The 23,671-nt window shown below is 40.8% G+C and overlaps 3 protein-coding genes, 1 long non-coding RNA gene and 2 other non-coding genes across 8 annotated transcripts; 5 read left to right on the top strand and 1 right to left on the bottom strand.

Moving 5' to 3' along the window:
* The first annotated feature begins 66 nt into the window (after nucleotides 1–66).
* LOC116044523 lies at nucleotides 67–7,248 on the top strand. Its single transcript, XR_004103695.1, has 2 exons — nucleotides 67–173; nucleotides 6,928–7,248. It is a non-coding gene; the product is annotated as an uncharacterized LOC116044523 (long non-coding RNA).
* Nucleotides 4,934–9,893, bottom strand: nufip1 (nuclear FMR1 interacting protein 1). Of its 3 annotated transcripts, XM_031291742.2 has the most exons (11): nucleotides 9,280–9,891; nucleotides 8,439–8,515; nucleotides 8,202–8,306; nucleotides 8,036–8,098; nucleotides 7,876–7,952; nucleotides 7,592–7,684; nucleotides 7,322–7,503; nucleotides 6,945–7,079; nucleotides 5,812–6,083; nucleotides 5,603–5,687; nucleotides 4,934–5,572 (listed from the first exon to the last, which is right to left on the bottom strand). In XM_031291742.2, exons 1-11 carry the CDS (start codon nucleotides 9,518–9,520, stop codon nucleotides 5,205–5,207), a joined length of 1,698 nt encoding a protein of 565 aa, XP_031147602.1. In that variant the 5' UTR covers nucleotides 9,521–9,891; the 3' UTR covers nucleotides 4,934–5,204. The 3 variants fall into 3 exon arrangements, with proteins under 3 accessions (XP_031147602.1, XP_031147601.1, XP_031147600.1); XM_031291741.2 differs by having other exon boundaries at nucleotides 4,934–5,687; nucleotides 8,202–8,303; nucleotides 9,280–9,893; XM_031291740.2 differs by having other exon boundaries at nucleotides 4,934–5,687; nucleotides 9,280–9,892.
* Nucleotides 9,894–10,435: 542 nt separating this feature from the next.
* Nucleotides 10,436–16,942, top strand: nop58 (NOP58 ribonucleoprotein homolog (yeast)). Its single transcript, XM_031291743.1, has 15 exons — nucleotides 10,436–10,480; nucleotides 10,964–11,040; nucleotides 11,151–11,203; nucleotides 11,548–11,672; nucleotides 11,762–11,898; nucleotides 12,102–12,166; nucleotides 12,380–12,514; nucleotides 13,929–14,074; nucleotides 14,346–14,472; nucleotides 14,662–14,825; nucleotides 14,925–15,059; nucleotides 15,852–15,913; nucleotides 16,005–16,159; nucleotides 16,240–16,352; nucleotides 16,453–16,942. Exons 1-15 carry the CDS (start codon nucleotides 10,436–10,438, stop codon nucleotides 16,510–16,512), a joined length of 1,599 nt encoding a protein of 532 aa, XP_031147603.1. The 3' UTR covers nucleotides 16,513–16,942.
* On the top strand, nucleotides 14,160–14,243 carry LOC116044865. Its single transcript, XR_004103769.1, has one exon. It is a non-coding gene; the product is annotated as a small nucleolar RNA SNORD11B (small nucleolar RNA).
* On the top strand, nucleotides 14,506–14,588 carry LOC116044866. The gene has a single exon (XR_004103770.1). It is a non-coding gene; the product is annotated as a small nucleolar RNA SNORD11B (small nucleolar RNA).
* Nucleotides 16,943–17,894: 952 nt separating the features above from the next.
* On the top strand, nucleotides 17,895–23,550 carry wdr12 (WD repeat domain 12). Its single transcript, XM_031291754.2, has 13 exons — nucleotides 17,895–18,118; nucleotides 18,510–18,604; nucleotides 18,862–18,956; nucleotides 19,698–19,804; nucleotides 20,624–20,739; nucleotides 20,826–20,980; nucleotides 21,135–21,180; nucleotides 21,268–21,353; nucleotides 21,477–21,617; nucleotides 21,966–22,071; nucleotides 22,229–22,361; nucleotides 22,967–23,039; nucleotides 23,214–23,550. The coding sequence occupies exons 1-13, from the start codon at nucleotides 18,078–18,080 to the stop codon at nucleotides 23,289–23,291; spliced, it is 1,272 nt and encodes a 423-aa protein (XP_031147614.1). The 5' UTR covers nucleotides 17,895–18,077; the 3' UTR covers nucleotides 23,292–23,550.
* Nucleotides 23,551–23,671: the final 121 nt, after the last annotated feature.

The following is a 23,671-nucleotide window of genomic DNA, read 5'->3' as shown; positions in this document are numbered from 1 at the left end:
TGGTTTAATTTAGCAGGAGTACAGTACAATTCAGTGTGTTACATGATTTCTTTCTCATGCTGTCCACCAAGCATTTGTCGTCAGAGATGATGACTTCATATACGAGATGAAGAGAAGAAGAGATGAAAGGACAGCCATCTTACCTTGCATGGCAGCTGGATTCACAAGATCAGGTAAGATCCTGGTCCTTACTTTTAGAGCCCTGCACAGTCAAGTTCCTCCCTACATCTCTGACTTGATACAGCTTCATACTCCCACCCGTAGTCTGAGGTCATTAGGTCTGAGGCTATTATTGGTTCCCTGCACTCATTTTAAAACTAGAGGGGATCGATCATTCCAAGCTGTGGCTCCTAGGCTGTGGAATGACTTGCCCCCATCTCTGCATTGTGTGAATTCTGTCGAATCTTTTAAAAAGCAATTGAAGACTCTGCTACTCAAGCAGGCTTTTAGTTAGTCGAGGGGTTTTTATGGTTGTTTATGTTTTCTATATGTATTTAAATGGTCCTGTATTTTAATGTGTTGTATTGTATTACATTTTATTGTGAAGCACTTTGCGATTTTTATCTGTGAAAGGTGCTATACAAATAAACTGTACTTACTTACTTACTCATGAGATCACATATCACACAAAAAATCCATCTTATCAGGCTTCAAATAACGCGTTTGCATCTGAACTACCAGCTTTTCGAACCAATCAGCATTCGGTGACAGCCACGACTGGGCTGTTTGCTCAAAACAACAGTGGCTGACATGATAGATAGATGGTTCATCCAATCCCCTGCTAGGAGTTTTTCTTTTAAAGCACCTGCCCATTTTTAATGAAAGCTTTTCAGATGGTTTGTGTAAAAAACAAACATCTGGCTCGTCAGGTTAACAGCCATCATCTCTTCCCAGGATGCTAATCAAACGCTCACATTTGTCGTCATGTGAGAAAGCCACCGATGGTCGTTCAGACTTGGCCTGGGGTGTCACTCACAACCATAATGGTGTTGTTACAACAACCAGGAGCACTAACGAATGAAGCAGTATCGATAATCTTGACAACGACCACACAGAGGTTAAATAGCTGGGTTTCCCTCCCATTCAGTTGGGACTGAAGTGGTCTTTCAGATGAGAGATGGAGGCGGACTGTAGGTTGATAAGTGCAGGCATCCTTAGGTCGCTGGTTCAACTCCGGCTCGAAGGAAGTAGTTTTCATTGCGCAGTGGATATGACACATATGCATAAACACATGAGATCTGGGTTCAATTCCCACTGCGGTACATCAACCAATGTGTCCCTGAGCAAGACACTTAACACCTAGTTGCTCCAGAGGCGTGCGACCTCTGACATATATAGCAATTGTAAGTCTCTTTGGATTAAAGTGTCAGCTAAATGACATGTAATGTAATTTGTTGCCGTGACTGTAGTCTTGTAACATAGGTGTGATTGGCAAAGGACAAAAAAGCAGGAAAATATACGGCGCACCCATGACGCTGCGACAGCCCCCCCCCCCTCATTTTTTAAAAAAATAAACCATTAAATGGCACTTTCTGGAGAGTTTTGTGCAAAGAAATGGAGAAATTGAGTCTTACATGATATGTAGGTATTAGGGCATTTAGCATTTACATTACTGTTAATCAGTCATCACTTGATCACACATTGCATTACCTTGTTATAATATAAATAATAATAGTGCCACATGAAGAGACAGTACAGCATATGACAGTAGCAACAGCTGAGAAGATTTGGGTCTGTGGTGACCAGGTCCACCTCACACAAACTTCCTTCTCCCATTCTCTCTCCTTACTACGACACCCACGCACACCCACACCCACACCCACACCAGCCCACATTACCACACCCATGCAGCCCCACCCACGGACATTTACGGATTTTTAAACATTTAATGTAACTGGCAAACAATGCTTTCTACTTTTTAAAGAGCACACGTTTATAACAAATTTTTATTTATGCCGTTTGTATGCTGTTACTGTCATTCTCTACAGTATGTAGGTATGTAGTATGTATGTTGTCACTGTCTGTTCAATTGTCCGTGTTTCTCTCTGTTGACACTGTACATATTAAGTTATAACTCTAACTCTGCAATTTAAATGTTTTTTATGGCTGTCTATGATTATACTTCAGGGTTTTTCCTTGCTCAGAATTTGTCTTTGTGGGAACACACAAAGCGGGGTCTGGGGGTCCTCCCCCATGAAATTCTGAGGGTAAAAGACTTCAATTCCTGCATTCTGATACATTTTTAGGCACCAATTTATGGTAAAAATGTCAATATTTATTGCAAGGAAATAACAAAATTCTGGTGGCAGGTAACAATTCAAAATACAAAATATAATGGAATATTATTATATTCAGTAGTCCAGTAAGGAGGCTTTCACATCCGGGACATGGGCCGGATACAACAACACTTGACCCTAAAGTCCAGTTGTTTGTAGGATTGACTTAGGCTACTTAATCAGTGATGTTGAATATAGCCTACAGTGTAACGGACCACCACAGTTCATACATACATGTGAACCGCGGATTAATTGCAGAGTTTAATCTACATAGTGTAAAACTACTACGTGAATGGGGCACAGCAGAAAGACAGAGCAGAGCGACGCTGCTTGTTCAGGGTTTTCATGTGTACTCCTATAGGCCTACACTTTGCATCAGGCGTTAAAACCAACTGTACCGAATTAGACCACTATTTAACGCGAGACGTTTTTAACCGCTAATAAAACTGTCTCAATTTAATACTGATGCCGTCAGACGGCCGCGCGGACAGACAGCAGTCGGAGTTCCGGCAGAGCTCTGCGCCTGTCAACAGCGGCTTCTCACTGTACAGCCGGTCCCCCAGAGCAGCATGATCACCGGGAGGGTCCGGTACAGCCTGAACCCTGCAAACGGAGATCCCGTTTGAAGGTGACATGATTGATTTTGACTGAACGTCTCAATTTAAGTAACCTCTGATCGGGTCGTAGCAAATTAAGTAGCTACACTAAGTTTAAGATTAGGTGTTGGTCATTCTCAACACCTTTCTACCCCCCCCCCCCCCCACACACACACACACACACACACACACACACTTATCAACTCTGGACTCTGTGCTGCTGCCAGCCTGTGTAACGTACGTTACTCACCATCGATCGACTGTTAGCTTCAGCTGGCTAACGTTAGCTGTCAACCTCCCGACTAGCTAGTGATCTAGCGAGGATTAGCCCTTCAGACCGCAGTGGACTTCAGTGGACTCTCCATCCAATCTCCCGACTGGACCTTCGTCTACCACAACTGCCGGACTCTTTCAAATACATGTACTCCCTGTCTCCGCCGATCACTTGGTAGCGTTGGTCAGCTGTCAGCTTACGGCAGCTAGCTTCTGTTAGCTTCGACCGACTGACGGCTCGCCCAGCACATCTGTTCGCTGTAGAGCTCTTTTAGCCATGTTTCCCGGCTCAACACTAAGTTAGTGTGGGCCACTACCTTTCTGCACTGCCGAAAATGGTGCTCCTAAAATATTCCTCACTGCAACTTCTCAACGTCATCTGCTACGTCGCTTCAGCTTGCATTGCCAACATAAAATAAAAATATTGTCCCGTTGTCGGCTTCAGCTAAGAAGATAGTTCGCCCCCACACGTCCAAAATTCTTATTCAAATAACCTTCCGCAACGATTGCAGGCTCTTTGGTGGAGCTCTGCTTTGAATGAAGTTACATCGTGACAAATTAATGGACCACTTGCGGAGTGATATGAAGACACGAGTCAGAGGCACAAAAAACGTTGACAGCAGTGACCGGTCATTATGTTTACCAATACCCCCGACCTGTGCCTTGCGACACCCCAAAAGTGGATTTGCATGATTTACGAGAGCTTCATTTTCAGGTCAGAAAAGCCGGATTTCCGGAAGAATCACACCCCTGTGTAAAGACTGTCCAACTTCCACAGTGCTGAACTCTACAAACAGTGGGTTAACTCAAACACAACTTCCAGCTATTATATGACTTGTATGATTATATGACTAAGTACTGACTTACAGAGGCCACAAATATAATGTTCTTCTCATTACATGTGAAATAATTATCATGCAGTTGTGTTGACTTGACCGATAATCAACTTTACTGTTGCTGGCCAAGACCTAAACATAAGTTAAAAGCTCAGTTTTTTTCACGATTTGATTCTAAACCGATTATCGATGCATCTCGATGCAACAATTTTTTAATGTACATTTCCATGCGTGATTTAAAAAAATATACATATAAATCTGAGTTTGCTACTCAGAGTTTGCTAATCACTTCCTAGACAAAGCAGCTAGACAAAGCTTAGATTTTGACATATACAGTTTTGTGACACACAAGTTTTAATGAAATGTTTTGTCTACTGAAGTTTTAGTTTGGTAGTCGTTCCACGCGTAAGCCTTAAACATGCTTGTGAAAGTCACCTTCTCTTCCAGTAATCTTCCATGTCAGAGGCTCAGTCATGTTTAAAGGTGGATAATTGGCTTCTTAGAACATGAAACATAAGGTGGTCAGATGTAATGTGATAAAGTAGATGAACAGCCTATATGTGTTTTGCCTAATCATTTTATGTATGTCTTATTAGATCATGTGTATATGTACAAAAAAATGTTTTTCCTTTTGGCCGTTTTTGTGTTTTTTTTCTGCCTAAACTAAGTTGTTGTCCATTATCCCATCCTCTTTCAGTCACTCTGTTTTCTGATTTGTACTTGTCTGGAGACAGTAACTTTTTAATAAAAATCAAAACATAAAAAAATAAAAAAATAATAAATATAAAATAAATAATCGATTATTAACTTATCAGAATCCATAATCGAATTGTTCTAGAGAGAATCGCGATGCATCTAAGAATCGATTATTTTTCCCACCCCTACTGTATATAGTCGAGCTGTTGACACTGGAAAGTAAACCCTTCCTTTAACATTGATAATGATTGACAACTTTTATAAGAAGTATCTTGTTTATTTTAGAGGAATGTAATTTCCTTGATACCGTAAGTGTCAATGATGTAATTTATTTCACAAGAAACAAAGGTTGTCTTTCTTCAGTATATAACATGTTACAAAAATATAAATGATTTTGTTAGTCAAACTAACATCATATCACATAAAAAATAAGTCCTTTGAAAAATAACAGTTTGAAAGAATTAACATCAACCTCTGAAAGACAAAGAAAATCTCTCTTTTATGCTTTATAACAAAATAATAATTCTTTAGGACATAACCGCACCAGGGCTCTCCCATATTTCATCATCAGAAATATAAGAGGTAGATCGGATTTGATCTGTGCCTGTCAAATAAGGGTTGTGGCAGTCTTTGGTAGTTGTCTCTTCAGTATTTTGGATGAAATACCCTGCATCCTGCTCCACAGGAGGATCCTTGGATGATTCTGAGCATGTATGCAAGTACTGGTTATCCACAGCTTTACTTTTTTCTAAATCCTCCTGATAACTAACTTTTACTGAACTTCTCTCTCCACCAACTAGAGAGGTAGACCGAGGCACAGCCCTGGCTTCCTCTGATGGCTTTTCTTGCCTCCCTTTATGCTCTCCGGTTGGGATAGCTGGTGTGACTTTATCCTGGATGCCCTTCTGGTTCTGAGGCCTGCTCTCCAGACCAAAGAAGTTGTTTCGGACAACATAGCGCACACACTGCAGGAGGACATTCCTCTCATGGCGAATATCTGGGGCCAGTAACTAAACAGAGTTATAGAACATAGGGAAGCTTATGGCTGAGAAGATGCATTATCTAGATAATACACATTTAAAATTGTATTCTTTCAATTTAAAATGTCTGAAAAATGTGCTCGTATAATCTTACCATCTGAAGTAGAGTGGGACGACGGGCCTGCGGTGTATCTTGGTGTCCTCTTCTACCGCCCCTTCCTCCCCCGCCTCCTCTTCCCCATTTTCCTCTTCTGCTGTGAGGTGTGTGAAGGGCACAGTTAGGGTGGGCGTCTTTCTGAGCCTCTGTAACCTTAGAAGAGGTTTCCAGGCCTCTAGAGGGTCCTCTGTCCTGGGAGTATGGTGGCATTGTGTTTAGCAGAGCTTGGTTTTCTTGTACAAGGTCTTTGGCTCTCTGGATAGGGAACGCTGAAACGCAAGGAAAGAGAATAATAACACATTTTTAACGTTTTTCCCGCAACATGCTAGTTCCCAATGTGTATTTTGTGTATCAATGTATATAACCCTCATCTTACAATTGAATAAAACCAACCTACCTATAATATAGCCTTCCTTGGGTCAAATTAAATTACTTAATTCATTATCTAGGGGTTTAGATAAAAAGTAATGGCCAAAGACGTGTCAGTGCAGTTATTTACATAGAGACTGAATAAGTGTAATTTCCATGTGTTTGCTATTTATAATAAAATACAATAAAAAAGTTATAAAATACATTTTGATAACTTCCAAGTCCTGTGGAAGTTTTATTCTCCATACTTATCAGACTTTCCAGACTCATGAAGGAATCCCCCAATGTGGTGATTTATAAAACAAAGACACTTCTCCACTTACAGTTAGCAAGTCAACTTCACAACAACAACAAACTCAACAATGTGACTTCAAATTATAGCCAGCAGTTCCTAGATTAAAAAGTGGTATGCCACTCTGTATGCCAATTCTTATGATGATTCCTACTGGCATATGCCACTCTAGTAATAGTATAACTACATTACATTACATTTATTTAGCTGATGCTTTGATCCAAAGCGACTCACAATAAGTGCATTCAACCAATTCAATTCAATGTTGTTATAACCCAAAAAGTGCAAGAATCATGGAAGTATATCAATTTCATTAAATATGCTGATCTACTTCAAGTGCTACATTTTAGAGGCAGTAAGAGACAGGGGTGCTATTTTCATGGGCCAAGGTGGAGTCTGGAGTTTTTTTTCTGGACCAAAGTTGTTGAACTAATACACATTCTAATCTGTAGGATGGTGGCAAACTTACCCTCTGGTTCTTCATCACTTTCACTCATGGAGCCGTAGTTGGCCACCAGGGATCCCAGAGCTGAGCTCATCTGTTTAGGCGCCACAACCAGGACACCAGTCCTGGACTCAGGAGCTGGGTCCTCTCCGTCTGAATCTGGAAGCACGTGAGAAATGCATTGAAGTACATATCAGTTACTTATTGATGTTTTTCTTCTTAAAATTAAGACAATATCAAACCAACAGTAGTTTGATTTTGTCTATGAGGTTAATGATGGCCAAAAAAATTACATAGGTGTGATAATAAATGCATGGTGACATATTTTGATTGTGACATTAAATTTGATTGTTTATAGTCTTGAATACTGTGCCCCGTCCTTATCAGACGAAGTCACTCACCATGATCACTGCTGGCCAGCGCTCCCAGTGGATCCCCGTCCCTGCTGGGCTGGGTGAGGGGCGGAGGTCTTTCTGTAGCACTGCTGCCTGATGGGTGAGGGCCTCGAGGGTGTTGCCCATGGAACCCTCTGTTACCCCAGCCACGGCCCCGACCCCGTCCTCTTCCTCTGCCTCTCATTCGTCTGTAAATACAATATTGAGATTTAGATGAGATTAGCCCAGGCCTCATGTCAAAGTAAATGAGTCTAAATATACTACATTTACATTTACCCAAACTGAGCTGTCTCCAGAACTGCCCCCGTCTCCTCCCGCACCTCCATCACTTTTTTCTTCTTGTCGATATTCTGAAGTGTTGGATAGTTTCTGGAAAAACAAATCAAGGTTCAAGTTGAAAAACAACAATCATTACGTTTTGCTGATTGAAAGCAGACATCATAGGCAAACTGTATGTATATACAACATAGAAAATCATCCTTTGGTATAATGTCATTAATAGTTCAAATATAAATTAGAATGGCTGCCACACTTTCAAAAATCTATTTGTTAATACTGACTTGCGCCTCTCCTCTCTCCATTTTGCAATCTCGTCTGGTGTGTCCAGCTTGATCCTTTTTGCGCCTGGTGCGTGGTTCTGCAGTCAGGATATAAAAAGACTGAGCAAAGGAAAATACTGAGAGCATAAGTTTCAGATACACAGTGAGTTGTTGGACCTACATTTTTCCAGTGTATGCTCACTATTTTTTCATGAGCCATGAAGCTGCAGTCAGGTACAGAACACTACAAAAGAGGTTTGATAGAGGTGGTCAGTAGAATTTGAATATTGATTTCCATAATTGACATGAAATAAAGCAAAATATGCTTGATAGATATATCAAATTACCTTGACATGTTGAGAAACATGTTCCTCGTACTTCTCTTGGTTTTTGAAGCCCCGGTCACAGGTGTCACAAAAATGAGAATACTCTGGTTCTTTTTTATTTTTCTGCTGTGGATTATAGACATTAATTCACTAATGTTGCTGGGCTTGTTCTCAGTGCACAGTACACTGCTGTTGTATGACAAACACTATTAAGGTCAAAATCATGATTTATGTGACAAAGTTCCATCAGATAGGTACCCTTTTCCCAGGGGCTCCATAATTCTGTCTTCCACCTCGATGTCCACCTTGATGCCATTCCCGATCAAAGTTTTGACCTGAAGGCAAGACCGAAGTTAAAGGCATGACAGCATCTCTCTCTCACACACACACACACACACCATCTTAATAATATGACATTATTTTCTTTTTTACTATTAAAAGTGGCACTCCACCAATTTTACACACCAAGTTGAGTTTACTCGACATGGGGAGTACTACTCCGCTTGTAATGTCTTCTGTGGCCTTAAGAAACTTTCTCAAGTCTGAGAAATAACCTTCATAGTTATGTAATCTGGGTTATCTCATTTTAGGCTTGGAGACTGCAATTTTTTAACACTAAATTGCCAGAGTGGGCTATCTCTTTAATACTATCCTACAGTGGTTTTACATTTTTTTTAATTGTCTAAGAAAAATCCTTAGTAATATGGTCATGATGATGACCAGGTAGAATTAATTCCTCATGTAAAATGATAAACTAATAAATTAGTTGGATTACTTAAGGAATTCATGCAGCCTGTAAGACCAACAGGGATAACACTCAAACTACAGTATGATATTTCTGACACTGGTTGTGATTTTGACAGTGGATTAAGTAGGCTAATAGCATTTATAATTATATCAAGTAATTTCAAGGAGAATACAGGATCAAGTTAAACATGATAAAATGTGCTACTTACAGATACATTTGTTGGCTAACTTCAATTTCATCGTTACAAAACTAACTTTTTCTAGATGTGAAAGTAGCAAACTGTAAGCTGTTAATACCTTGTGTCTTTGGGTTTGATCAGCATTAGACTACTGTATAGGCTAACTTACTCACCGTGTGGACGTTTAGATCCATAGTTTCCACGGCCTGCTGGGAAACCAAAGCCTGTCGCTGCCCCGTGATGCCATCCCGCCTGGCCGCTAGAGTCCCAGCTGGGCTCGGAGGACGTCTCGCCCCAGCTCCACATGCTGGGATGGAAGCTGCTCGAGTGGGGCTGCTGCTGCTGGAAAGGCTGCATGGAATTTGGAGGGGGGCAGCCGAAGTCCGGCGGAGGATAGTGTCCCGGTTCATTCATACTCCGTGCCCGAAGTCTTTCTTCACGTCGACAGTGAAATAACGTTATAGTTGAAGTAAATTTAGGTTTCTCACCATGCAGCTCTCACATGTGCATGTTTTGCTCTAGTGTACTTTACACACACGTTCGTCACTTCCGCGAGAGCAGGAAGGACATGAACATGAACACAACCAAAATAAAAAAATAACAAAAAAATCTAAAAAGGGCGATAGTTATCACCCTTTAGCTATGATAGTTTTCTTGATATTGCACATACCATGCTCCACTGCATCAGTGTTTCTTATGTTAAGACTGCGTGTCAGTGTTTTTACAAAAAAAGCCAGCCAGTATGTTTGCGAAAACGTCTCGCGAGATTTAACACTGATCTCATCTCCTTGGGGTGCCTGGTTGAGGAGAAATGGGAGAAACCCCGTGTGCGATTTATTTTCTACTTGATTAGATAGGTGTGTGTGTGTGTGTGTGTGTGTGTGTGTGTGTGTGTGTGTGTGTAGGTATATATATATATGTATATGTATATATATATAAAACACACAAATAGTTATACGTAAATACTTAACATACATAAGTTAGGTGGCACTCGTTTTGTCATAAGCCAACTCACTGTTTATATTATATATATTTGCAGTGTTAAACTATGTGCATGACGTAAACTACATTTAGGCTATACTTTCTCTTTATGAAAAACCAAAACATACATAGTTTCTAAATCAGCTGAAATATCTATACAGTTTTCAAATATTTCGGATATCGGGTGATATGGAAAGAGCGGATTTGGCAACCCAGCAGTTTCCGGTGCTCTCTCTCGCCGCGTGTGTTTCAGACAGAGAGGGAGCAGCAGCGTGGTGACGAGAAAACCTGACGGCTCTCAACTTTGAGAGCGCACACATTCTGTAAAGTATCCGAACTGCTGCCAAAATGCTCGTGTTGTTTGAGACCGCCGCTGGATATGCAATCTTCAAAGTTTGTATTCTCCTTCTGATCCCTGTCACTTAAAGAATGAGGAATTATTAAGGTTAAACGCACATTAGCTAACGTGCTGGAGTTAGCTTAGGCTAGCCTCGCAGCTAGTTACCACAGCCCTCGTTGCTTCAACTGTATGTAGCCTTACTGATAGTGAGCAGAATGATATCGTAATTTGTAAATTTGTACTCAGGTATGTGAACTGTATAGTTTAATATGCGGATGGTACCGTTAGATGGCCGTGTTTGTTAAGCTAATGTAGGTTGCCAGTGTGAAGGCCCCGTAACCACGTGTGCATGTTGAGGCAAACTTATGTGACTGTCTGTTTCTAACGTTACTTCTCCCAACAAGTTTATATGCATGTACAACATTTTGTAAATATTAACACAAAATCCTGAGTTCAACTTACATGCCAGTGTTGGTTGGTGCCCAGACCTTTTTTTAATGCAAGCCCACTAACTGAGAGCTTCTGTTATATTTCAGGTGCTTGATGAGTCCAAGCTGCAACAGGTCGACAGCCTGTATAAGGAGTTTGAAACTCCTGAAAAGGCAAACAAAGTGTAAGTGTTGAAGGTGAAATCTGCTAGCTGTCGGCATGTGATACGGTGTAGCACGTGTAAATGAAGTTCGATGACTAATATCTGAACTGTTTTGTTTTATTCTCTGTTAGTGTGAAACTGAAGCACTTTGAGAAGTTCCAGGACACAACAGAAGCCTTAGCAGGTAATGATGCATGTCTTTGTGCACTAGCTAATGTACAGCTGATCTGTGGTCTGTGATGTAGTTCAGTGTCTGATTTAAAAACAAACATGAGGTATTCCAAAGTACTCGTCACTACCACTGAGACCACATTGTCAGCAGGTAGTTTAGATGACAAAGAAGGATAGTTGGCCCCCTTTTTAACTTAGCAATGATAGAAAATGAAACATTTCAAACTTAATTAGATTGGGTGTATACTACAATTCCCCCTCAAGCATGTTTGGTTTAATGTTTTCTGGTATTAATGCGTCAGTTTATGTAGGAGTTAGAATGAATTTAATGCAGTGTTCTTAACCTCTGCCACTCAGCTGTCACTGCCCTCACCGAGGGAAAAATTGGCAAGAGTTTGAAGAAAGTGCTGAAGAAAGTTGTTGCTAAGGAAGCTCACGAGCAGCTGGCCATCAGTGATGCAAAACTCGGTGGGGTTATTAAAGTAAGTGACTCAACATTTACGTACATCATTAGTATTCAGTAACTGCGTTGCATGCAAGAGTTATGTGTCTAACAGGCTCTGGTTTTCAGGAAAAGCTGGACCTGAGCTGTGTCTACAGCCCTGCTGTGGCTGAACTGATGAGATGCATAAGGAGCCAGATGGAGAGCCTCATCACTGGACTTCCTCCCAGGGAGATCAGTGCCATGTCTCTTGGATTAGCTCACAGGTAGAGGATATACAGATACGCTGTTGCATATATACGACTGCTGCCTATGATTACACTTGCTGTCTGAAACGTCCCTGTAGATTTTCTTCAGCATTCGTCACTACCACTGAGGCAGCATTCTCTCGCCAGGCGTAGGAAGATCAAAAGTAGTTTGCCATGTGTAAAAATAAGTCATTAATAAAGCTTTTCTCTGTATTTTCCAGTTTATCCCGCTACAAGCTGAAGTTCAGTCCAGACAAAGTGGATACTATGATTGTGCAAGCCATCTGTAAGTTGTTTTTTTTATGCTGTAAGAAAAACACAAACAATATGTAGTGATAAATAAGGCTGCAACTAATTATTTTCTATCAATCATATTTTCTCAATTTATAGATTGTTTGGTCTTTGGAATATCAGAATTACCATCACAATTAGCTACAGTGATGACTGTTTATTTGAGTATGCAGTCTGACTTTGATCATTTCTTTCTTTGTCTCTTCAGCTCTTTTGGATGATCTGGATAAGGAGCTAAACAACTACATTATGCGCTGCAGAGAGTGGTACGGCTGGCACTTTCCTGAGCTGGGAAAAATCGTCACAGACAATTTGGCATACTGCAAAGCTGCCCGCCACATTGGTAAAGAATACTCTGCATTTGCACGTAACTGTAAAAAGGGATACTCCAGCGATTTGGTGTTGCACTTTTTGCAAAGTTAGTAGGTTTAAAAGAGATTAGATTAGCTAAGACTTAGGGCTGGGCGATATGACCTAAAAATAAAATCCCCGATTTTTTCCAAAAAAATCAGATTTAAGATTTAAATTGATTTTTTTTCTCCCCCTACTTAAAATCAATCTGCAGATGACAAAGAAATTGTTAAAAACAAGTTTTAACTTTATTTTGTTTTGACTCACGCACACACATGGGGCATGTATACCATTTTGATTATTCATGCCAATTTTGTGGAAATATAAATTGGTTTGAGTGTTTTCCCTTTTTTTGGATGGGGGGTGCTATATATTCAACAACAAACAAACGAATGCGTGAGATAAAGCTGTTTTCACACATACAGGTAATTCACTTCTCGTTCCTCACTAAAAGTTCAAATCATTTTAACGTTATTGCGCAACCTTGCCCCTATTTTCACCTGTTGCTGAGCAACGTACATTAACATCCCATGGTCTCTTGAATGTAGCATACCTGTAGCAAGCTCCTTCGTAGTAACTAGCGGTAGAAACAAACGTCGAAGAGGAGCTCCGTGCTACAGAGCGGCGATTGCTAGTTGTTTAAGCCGCTACAGACCTCCGTCACAGCTCGGTCGTATCAGCGGCATTTAGTAGATGTGTTGAGCCGCAAAAGAGTTCCTCAACACCGCCTCTGGTGCCCCGCATGGTGGTCCTTTAGGTCAGCGGTAGCTGGTGGTTCAGTTATCCGAGAATAGGTGACTCTCAGCCGGGGACAGAGCACCGCGAGCTGCCGGTCATTTCGGCAGAGATTACGGATAAGTAAGTAATGAAACTACTAGTTAAGAAAAGAATTAATGTTAGTCCCTGTCGCTGCCATGTTGTTTGTGTATCTCTATGGCAAACGCGCGGGGCGAGGGCTGAGCCCGTTCGGAGCTATGGGAGCCCAGAGGGGAGCGTCGGCGGATGTTAAGGAGAAAATCGATTTTCATTTAAACAAATCGACGTTAACTACACATTCGAGTTAATCGATAAAATCGATTTATCGCCCAGCCCTACTAAGACTGATCCACAGAGATGCTTTTAGTCTCTAGTATGGGTGAATGCCAAAAAAGCTGGATACTACATTTCCCATAATGCAAGTTATTAGTGCATTTCATTACCCAACCCCTGCCTGGTAAAACCCCAAATCTGTTTGAGAAAACAGTTTCTATTGCAAAGTGTTAGTAACACATTTGTAGCCTCCAAACCCAAGCGTCTTTGATTCTAAAGCTCCTCCTCACTTACATAATGCTTTCTAGAGCAGCCGTGTGATACTTGCATAAAAGCATCAGTGACTGTATTCCTGAGTAGCAATATTGTGTCTCCAGGTGATCGCACAAACGTGGCAGGCTCTGATCTGTCAGACATCCTCCCTGAGGAAATTGAAGCAGAGGTTAAACTGGCTGCTGAGATCTCCATGGGAACAGAAGTGTCGGAACAGGACATCGGCAACATTAGGCACCTATGTGATCAGGTTTGTCTCTTCCTTTCGTCATTACGCGTTCACACCAATACATACTTATTTGTATATTTTACTGTTGGGCATTGGAAAGCTCAAGTGACAGTTGTGATGATGACGACATTTGTCTTTATCCTGAAACAAACAATGTGGGTTTTCAGTCACTACCTCATCTGAACAGTCACAGTAGATAGCTCCTGCTTATAACTACAGGATTGCTTTGATAATTTTCTTTGATTATCTACTGGCAGTTGTAATACAACTCGTATCTCCTTCTTTTCCATAGGTGATTGATATTTCAGAATACCGCACTCAGCTGTACGACTACTTGAAGAACCGAATGATGGCCATCGCCCCTAACCTGACAGTAATGGTGGGAGAGCTGGTGGGCGCCCGGCTCATCTCACATGCGGGTAAATCACTGAGAAGCGTTAGTGTGAAAACCAGCCAAGCGGTGATGATGATGACATTATGTCTCTTTCCTGAAAATGACTGATGTTTTTAAGTCACTACCTCATCTGAGCTTGTGTAAAGAGCCTCAATGAGCTGGTACTGGTGAGAGCATCATATTTACGTGTCTGTCTTGTTTCTGTGTTATTAAGGTTCCCTTATGAATCTGGCAAAGCATCCGGCCTCCACAGTACAGATCCTCGGAGCTGAGAAGGCTCTGTTTAGAGCCCTGAAGACTCGCAAAGACACACCCAAGTACGGTCTCATCTACCATGCCTCCCTAGTGGGCCAGACCTCTGCCAAGAATAAGGGCAAGGTAAGTCCAGAAGGACCCACAACTGCACTAGGTAAAGATCCTCACAGTCTGGTGGTTGGAAAATAAACATGGGCTTTGTTTTCTGTAATTTCTCTCCAGATCTCTAGAATGCTCGCAGCTAAAGCATCCTTGGCTATTCGCTATGATGCCCTGGGAGAGGACACGAATGCAGAAATGGGAGTAGAGAACCGTGCCAAACTGGAGGCCAGGCTGCGCCAGCTGGAGGAGAAAGGAGTAAGTAAAAGTAGAAAAGAGAGATTTTAGGGTCAGTGTATATTTTGGTCATTCGATTTTCATTTCAATTTTTTGTTATATGAAATAGAAAATAAAAATCGAAGCATGTTTTAAATTTTCACATTCCCTTTTGACAATGAAAAGGAAAAAATGCCTTGTATTTCAATTTCAAATTTTGTATTTTAAAACGAAAATCAAATAACCATTTGTTTTTTTGTTTTGTAATACCTGTTAATGAAATGAAAATCAAATGACCAAAACGTACACTGACCTTTTTAGGGATACCCTTTTCGGTATCCCTGGTACCACTCTGAAATGTACTTAAATTGTTTTAGAGTAAACCTTTGGTCTTGAATGCATCAAAACTTTGTGTAAATGTTTTTTTTTTTTATTTTATTTTATTTTTTATAAGAATTAAGAATAAGAGGCATTCTTAAATGTTCCAGAGTGTAAGACTTCGTCTCAGTTCCCAAATTATTTTAGAGAACTCCAGAGGTCTCCTCAGTCAGTCAGGAGTAGCACTGGCAGCAGATGCACACTACAGATGATGAGTTACTGAAAGATACAAGGTCTGGGGGAAAAAAAAAAATCACTCCTTGACTTTGCTAATAGTTACCTCCAGGAAGTCTTTTTACTAAGCATTTATTTACTTAGTTTTTTTACATATTGGCCCAGATAATTTCCTCCTTTCACTATTGCCGTGCTGGTTGAAAAGGTCAATGTTTATGTATCTGACTGCTCTGGCTTTCTTTCTTCTGGTCGTCTGATCTTGTCTGTGTTTTTTCTTCTCAGATCCGAAGAATCAGTGGAACCGGCAAAGCAATGGCAAAGGCAGACAAATACCAGCACAAGAGGTACATACTCACTAACAGCCCCATTCCAAAGATTCTCTATATTCCACTTGTAAATATGAAAGGTGTTAAGTACCTACTTGCTTCTCCACAGTGAAGTGAGAATGTACGATCCATCCGGCGATTCTACTATTCCCTCCACGTCAAAGAAGAGGAAGTTTGAGGAGGTGGAGGAGGAGGAGGCGGCTGAAGAGCCCGAAACACCGGTGGTCAAATCCAAAAAGCCCAAAAAGGAACGAGTAACAGAAGGTGGGTAGACTAGGAATGAACCTTTATTGCCCACAATGGAGTTTATGATGCTCAAGATGTTTTTGCTACATGTTCTGTAGAAGCAGCAGAAACGTCTGCAGCAGCAGAGGAGACTCCCAAGAAGAAGAAGAAGAAAAAGGACAAGAATGCAGAGGAACCTAAGGAGGAAGAACAAGAGGTAGCAGTAATGGAGGTAGGAATCTGTGGGTAGTCTAAAGGCTATTCAAATAGATTTGACAGTTTTACATTCTTTTTGTTGCATATTTGTTGTGCTCACTTCTGTTCTCTCCCAGCCAACAGAAAAGAAGAAAAAGAAGAAGAAAAAGGTCAAGCAGGAGGAAGAAGATGACTGAAATAATGGACAGTGTATATATTTTCTGTTTTTGTCATTTTAGTTTTGTGTCATACATTTATATCTATCAAAAGCAAAAGTGTATTGAGGGCCTGTTTTTGGACATCAAAAAAGAGTTCACGTTAAAGAACAATCATCAGTGGACCTCCTTTTTATAATTGTGAATAAAATGTTTGAAATCAGTATATTTCCAGTCAAAATGTGTGAAAAAATGTAAATCTTTTTTTTAACACTGTTAAAAGTTTGTAATCTTCTATCCTGGTTGACTGTTTTTATGTTGATTTTTTTTTATTTTTTTTATTTGCAAAAACATCTGTATCAGACATGTCTCAAATTCAGCGCAGAGCAATGAGTTGATGAGGAAAGATTCTTCCATTCTCTGGTGACACAGCTTTTGCCTGCCCTGGTGAAATAAACATTTTTTGCTGTAATGCTTTGGTTGTACGCACTGTAGCTGTATGAACATACAAATCTGATTTAATTATTCAATGCAAAACTCAAACTGCGGGGGTGGATCATTTTAGTTTTCATCCAGTGTTTGTCACCACGTGTAGTTGCTTTTGTTTCACTGTACGAGAAGATAAAATCAGGTAAAAGTCCAAAGTTTGCACTTCAAGCAAGACTGCGACTCGGGAAATCAAAGTCTTCCACAAATGAAAATGTGAACATGTAAGCAGGAAAATGCTCCCTTGCTTAATTCAATCACTTAGATTGTGCCACCTCAGCTGTTCTGGTATGACCCACCACTAGTTTGTAACTAGTTTTATTTTTTAAGTTGAGCGACATGGTCTTACTCACATTACTGAAATTTGACTTAAGCATGCCACATATTAACAATTTACATAATCTGCAATGGTGAATTGTGTAGGCTACTAAGTTAAAATGGAAATATAAGCACAGAACTGTTAAAACCAAATCATAATTATACCATGTGTGTTACAACCCTTTTTAATGGAGCAGGGTGTTGTCCATAGACTGTCCATGTCTTGTCTTAAAGCAGATACTTCCGGCATTAAAAAATAAATTGTTAGGAAAGGCTTATAACTATAATACAAATGTTTCACACAACATCCCTTCGTTAAGAGACTATGTGACCATACTTTTAGTTAAATTAGATCACCAGTGGGTGGAATGTGACTCCGTACCTTTGAATTAGTACGTACGAACTTGAGATACTTGTACTCGAGTATTCTATGCTACTTAATATATATTAATAATATATAACACTCACGGGGTCCATATTCTGCATCCCTGCATTGTGAGTACTTTTACTTTTGATACTTAGACGAGTACATTTAGCTAACTAATAGCATAGTTTGCTTTTACTGACAATTTACTTGTCCAATCCGTTACTATGGGCAGGCATTACTGAGGAGCATAGATCTACATCATCGATTGGCTGCATCTGTGCTCTGCTGAAATGCCTTGCTTTCGTACCACATGGCACGCACTACAGACTATGGGCACGCATGAGAGTCAGATGTGTTATGAAGAAGAAGATTAACTACTTAGCCATATCTTAGATTCATATTGCTAGTGCTCTGTAAGAGAAATATATAACTAAAAATGTCACAGTTACAAGCGAGGTTCTTCACAGAGGACAAAAGGTGAGCTCTTATTCCCTTAATGAGACAAGAAAACTAAAAGGACAGGAATGGCTAGCGGGCTGGCTAACAAGCTGTAACTTACAGTAAACAGTACCGTTACGACATTACTGTGAGACACTACCCTGCCTTTACCCAGGCATGTGTACTGTACATTTAGGCTTCGCCTCTTTTTACTATTAGCCTCAAATAGTTCGTAACGTTAGCTGGTTTTAGCTTGTTGATTTAGCTAGCTAGTGCTAACAATCCCAAGATATGACTGACTGCTGTCCTCATTTGCATTTATGTTATACAGAAACTTACATGACCAACTAATGCGTTTAATATTAAATGCATGTGTGTATTTGATGGCTGTAACCTACGGCACAAACTGAGAAAGTCCTTTTCTTTATAGGTATATTGTAGATGATGTCCCATTCTCCATCCCTGCTGGCTCTGAAGTGCAGGACCTCAGCAATGTCATCAACAAGCTGCTGGAGGCCAACAATGGTAAAACACACACTAGACTTTATACATTAACAAGTATGTTTGACTATTTCTGGCACACAGTTCCCCAGCAGAGTTTTGCAATTAAAGCCAGCACTTAATACTAGTGCACATTTAGAAGAGCTATTACTTAACACAGTGTTAACTTCTTATTACGTATATATTGTCTTTTCTATGTTTATACTGATCTTAATTTATATCAAATGGTTGACAAAATCTCAGTACTTAATCAAAAATCCTTGTTCTTTTTGTTTCCACAGCATCTCACAGCAAAGTGGAGTTTGACTTCCTGGTCAGGGGCCAGTTCCTGCGAACGTCGCTGTCCATCCACATGGACACAGAAGGCATATCAACGGTATGACTGGCCTCGCTGCTTAAACCTGAGTGGATATGCTGTGTGCCTGTTACATTAGCAGCACTGTGGACTATATCAACAATGTTTAATTTCCAGGATTGTTCAGGTGCCGCTGGAAATTTCGTCTGATGTCCCTAATTTCCGGCCAGATGTCCGTTACATTCCCCTTTCTTTGTGTTGGCATTTTAAACTCCGGTGGATTTGTGAGGACTATGGTTAACTGCTCCTCAGATCTCTGCAGGGTAAATCCAGACAGCTAGCTAGACTATCTGTCTAATCAGAGTTTTATGTTGCACGACTAAAACAACCTTTGAACGTACACACGTTCCACCAAAACAAGTTCCTTCCTGAGGCTACTTTGCAGCGGCACCGTCATTGTTGTCCGGAGCTTAGTGCCGCCCAAGACGATTGTGATTGGTTTAGAGAAATGCCAATAAACCAGTGCGCATTTTTCTCCCATCCTGCAATGCTATGTGGACTGGCCTGACCTTCCTTCACAGCGCTGTGGAGGAAGGTCTGGCAATGCGAGACTAGTGGCACTGAATCCTTCCAGTGACTGACAGTTGCATGCATGCAGTGTCCTGTTTTTTTCTTGCTAAGATTTAATATTTCTTTTTCATGTAAAAGCAAGGACTTCTACTATGTTTTCTTATGACATGAGAACGATTGATTTAGTGGGTTTTAATTGTCTTGGGCACATCCTTTGATATTTATGCATCGGTGTGTTTGTGTGGGTTTCAGGAAGAAGTGGTGGAGTTAGAGTATGTAGAGCGGATCACAGCCCCAGAGCCCGAGGAGTGCATGATGCACGATGACTGGATTAGCTCTGTAGATGCAGATGCTGAGTGGTAAGATGATAGACAGACTGTCAAAGGGGGGGACATTTCCCCCACTTTTTATTGCATTTACATTTCCTTGTGTCCTTTTTGGTCACAGTAGTACATTATGTAACTGGTTGCTTCAAAACATTCAAGAAATTGTATGTTTTTAATCAGCATTACACTGACATCACGCAACACAAGTTTGGTGACTTTTTGCTGTTTTTGTGAATGTTACTTTACGTATTTAGTTTTCTTCAAATAGTTATAATAGAACAAGGTGAATATAATAGTAATGAAACATTAGAATAAATAGATGAATACATTAAAAAAAAAGAGCTGGAGGAAAAAAAACCAAGCCCAGACAGACAGACATTTGCAGAAATGTCTCATAGTTGTTCAACATTTAAGATTCTCAGGACATCTATTGAGGTGGTACATACTATTGTACACATATACCATTAATACTATTCTACAGAGCAATTTTGTAGTTATGTTTTTTTGAGAGTTTTTTTGCGAGGTGTTGATTTAACAGGGTGGTCATTTTGGAGAATGTATTTTGTGGTGCCGTTGAGTTGTATGATGTTATACTGACAGTGACAGGTGTTTCTATTATTTTCTTCAGAGCGGGTAGGCTAAATGATAGAAAACCCTCTCTGTATAATGCAGTACAGTTGAACAGCAGCAGAAACGGCAGCCTCCAAAATGATCATACGCAACTGCAACTGTGACATGCACTGAGTAACCCCTCCTACATCCCACCATCTTTGGTACTTCTGCACTAATATTTCTTGTTATGTGGATATTTATCTGCAACAAGTCAACATCACATATATTATTGTTTTGCAGGATCCTAACAGGGTCATATGACAAGACAGCCAGGATCTGGTCTGTGGAGGGCAAGGCGGTGATGACGGTGGCCGGACACACGGATGTGGTGAAAGATGTAGCCTGGGTCAAAAGAGGTGAGCAGGACAGAGTGGCAGACATTCACTCTGCTAGTAATAATGGCAGCCTTTCTCAAAACATCTGTGTCAACGTTTCTGTGCAGACGGTCTGACCTCTCTGCTTCTGACGGCCTCTCTGGACCAAACCCTCCTGCTATGGGAGTGGAACTCTGAGAGGAACAAGTTGAAAGCCAGACACTGCTGTCGGGGACACACAGGGAGCGTTGACGCTGTTGCAACAGACCCCACTGGCTCAAAGGTAAAGAGGGATGGATAGGGGTTAGGAAGGAGTGGAATTGAGTTGGAGCGGTAGAGAAAAACGAGGATGGAAGATGGAGGATGACGAGGGACGAACCTAAGGGGTTTCACTGTTGTTATACGTCAGTCAAAGCATTTGTGTTGCTCCCATACAGTTCTGCAGTGGCTCCTGGGACAAAATGTTGAAGATTTGGTCAGCAGGTAGGTTGCCAGAATGACTGATTGCATGTTAAGTATTACTGAATAAGACGCAAATCTTTAACATGCTACACCCTTTTTTCCTGTCAGTGCCCACAGACGAGGCAGACGAGGTTGAAGAACCTGCTGACAGGCCGAGGAAGAAACAGAAGACTCAACAGCTAGGCCTCACCAGGGTGAGTGGCCCAAGAAAGCTATATCAGCATGGCTAACCCGGTTATAGAAAAAACGGATATATTAGTCAAAGTTAACATGTTGAATTATGAAGGAATATCATGAGGTTTGTCCCACTGACGCAGACTCCCCTGATGACCTTATCTGGACACAACGAGGCGGTGTCCTCTGTCCTGTGGTGCGACAGCGAGGAAGTTTGCAGTGCATCATGGGACCACACCATCCGCGTGTGGGACGTCGAGACGGGAGGAATGAAGACTGCGCTGGTGAGAAAAAAACACTGACTAGCAGAAACTGGGCCAGAAACCGAACCGATTCAGACAGGTGGTTTACGTACTTTACTTTACGAGTTTGTAAGTGCAGCCTGAGAGGAAAACTGCAGGCACTATTTCAAGTTTTTCACATCTAGACGTTTTGTTTATCTATATTTTTTACAGTCCATATATACTAATAATATTTGAACATCAAGCATAAGGCAGTAAAGCACACTGCTCTTTGCAAATGCAATCCTTTCAAGCTTAAACAACATTGAAATATTGTAGATAAGTGAAATTGTTAGAAAAATTGACGGTATTTTTTTTTTGTCATTTGCTGATGTTTTATTTCTTCCACAGACGGGCAGTAAAGTATTTAACTGTATTTCCTACTCACCTCTGTGTCGACGGCTGGCCTCAGGCAGCACAGACAGACACATTAGACTGTGGGACCCTCGCACCAAAGGTACCGCTGTGCCCAAAATACCATTCGCGTCTTAATGTCAAAGATTATTTAGTCTGCGTCTCCTAAAAATACCCACATCAACATTGTTTTATTTCCAGTCTCTGTGAGCACTTCTCCTCTTCCCCGTTCTAAGCGCGTCCTCTCCTTTCCCCCACAGACGGGTCGCTGGTGCTGTTGTCTCTGACCTCCCACACGGGCTGGGTCACTGCTGTGAAGTGGGCACCGTCACATGAGCACCAGTTGGTCTCCGGTTCCCTTGACAACCTGGTCAAACTGTGGGACACCAGAAGGTTTGTGAAGCACGTAGTTCCTAGTGTATACTTTACTTAAACGTAAAATCTGTGTTCCAATCAGAAATCTGCAACATATTCCCATTAGGACTTAAAGGATGTTCTATAGTTTTGTTATTGTCAACAAATCAACTTTATTTAGTCCATCTTTCAATACTTTCTGACTTCCCTGACTGGCTGATAAATCAATCAATAACCCTAAGTAAATGGTATTATTTAAATGGTATGGCACAGATGGTTACCATGTTATTTATTTATGCATTTCTTTCTGCGCAGAACAGAATAGACCTACTTGGTCAGACATGTAGAGCGCTACAGGACATCCTGTTAATTCCACACATCTGATAGTAAACTGCTTTCTGTCTGAAACGAGCTTCCTGTCTTTGTCAGAATAAAACACAGTGTCAGTTTATAAAATGTTTTTTCAGCCTACACCCACTGCATCTCAACACAGATCTCTCTTTTGTTGGTACTGTAGGTACTGTTGGTATACATTTGTCCTTTTTTGTGGGTCTTTTGTGTTCCTCACTCTTTGTGTAATAAACCTCTGTGTTGGCATTTCATGAATGAAGTTAACACACAAATGTTGCTTTCATATCTCCCAGCTGTAAGGCTCCTCTGTATGACCTAGCGGCCCACGAGGACAAAGTGTTTTGTGTGGACTGGACAGAAAGCGGGGTAAGACTGTTTTCCACGAATATAACCCCAAAGCAAAGAATATTCAGATGGAAAATGGATAAATAAAACAAAATATGACTGATATACTGAAGAAAAAAGACGCAGTTCTACACAAACACTCTTAATACATAAAATCAATGTGTAACTTGCTGTTTCCTTTATGTTTCTTTTCAGCTGATGTTGAGTGGGGGTGCAGATAACAAGCTGTACTCCTACAGATACTCAGCCTGCCAGACAGATGCGGGGGCATAGGTCAACAGCCAGCATGGACTCCAGAGATCCACCCATCCATCACCGCAGACAATAAGGACCGCATGTTGGACATTATCAGTGTAGTTACAGGCAGACGAAAGCAGCAGCGAGTGAGAATTTTGTATAGTACAAAACTTTGTTTGCTTTGTTCTTTGCTATCCTGGTTATTTTTACCCCTCTCAATTTTTACACATTTTCTTATGGATTGTCTGTTTCCCTGTTACCTAAGAAAACTATAAATTAATTTTGTCTCCTGAAATGTCTCTTGTATTTAATGTTTTATTTATTCATTTGACAGTATGATTTGATGGTGACAGTTAGTGGAAGTGGAAGGCACAAACACAACAGTTATATGATGAAAAATACCAGAAAAGGTTCCA

This window comes from Sander lucioperca, chromosome 24, assembly GCF_008315115.2.
Source record: "Sander lucioperca isolate FBNREF2018 chromosome 24, SLUC_FBN_1.2, whole genome shotgun sequence".
In the NCBI taxonomy this organism is placed as follows: Eukaryota; Metazoa; Chordata; class Actinopteri; order Perciformes; family Percidae; genus Sander; species Sander lucioperca.
The sequence above is the reverse complement of the archived record's forward strand: the minus strand, read 5'-3'. Positions and strand labels throughout refer to the sequence as shown.

Coding starts and splice junctions, on each gene's coding strand:
- nop58 (XM_031291743.1), top strand. CDS start 10,436: ATGCTCGTGTTGTTTGAGACCGCCGCTGGATATGCAATCTTCAAA. Junction 12,515..13,928: donor CAAAGCTGCCCGCCACATTG/GTAAAGAATACT, acceptor TTGTGTCTCCAG/GTGATCGCACAAACGTGGCA. Junction 15,060..15,851: donor GCCAGCTGGAGGAGAAAGGA/GTAAGTAAAAGT, acceptor TTTTCTTCTCAG/ATCCGAAGAATCAGTGGAAC.
- wdr12 (XM_031291754.2), top strand. CDS start 18,078: ATGTCACAGTTACAAGCGAGGTTCTTCACAGAGGACAAAAG. Junction 21,181..21,267: donor GTTGAAGATTTGGTCAGCAG/GTAGGTTGCCAG, acceptor TTTTCCTGTCAG/TGCCCACAGACGAGGCAGAC. Junction 22,362..22,966: donor AAACTGTGGGACACCAGAAG/GTTTGTGAAGCA, acceptor CATATCTCCCAG/CTGTAAGGCTCCTCTGTATG.
- nufip1 (XM_031291740.2), bottom strand. CDS start 9,520: ATGAATGAACCGGGACACTATCCTCCGCCGGACTTCGGCTGCCCCCCT. Junction 8,307..8,438: donor ATGGAGCCCCTGGGAAAAGG/GTACCTATCTGA, acceptor TATAATCCACAG/CAGAAAAATAAAAAAGAACC. Junction 7,685..7,875: donor TGGAGAGAGGAGAGGCGCAA/GTCAGTATTAAC, acceptor TTGTTTTTCCAG/AAACTATCCAACACTTCAGA.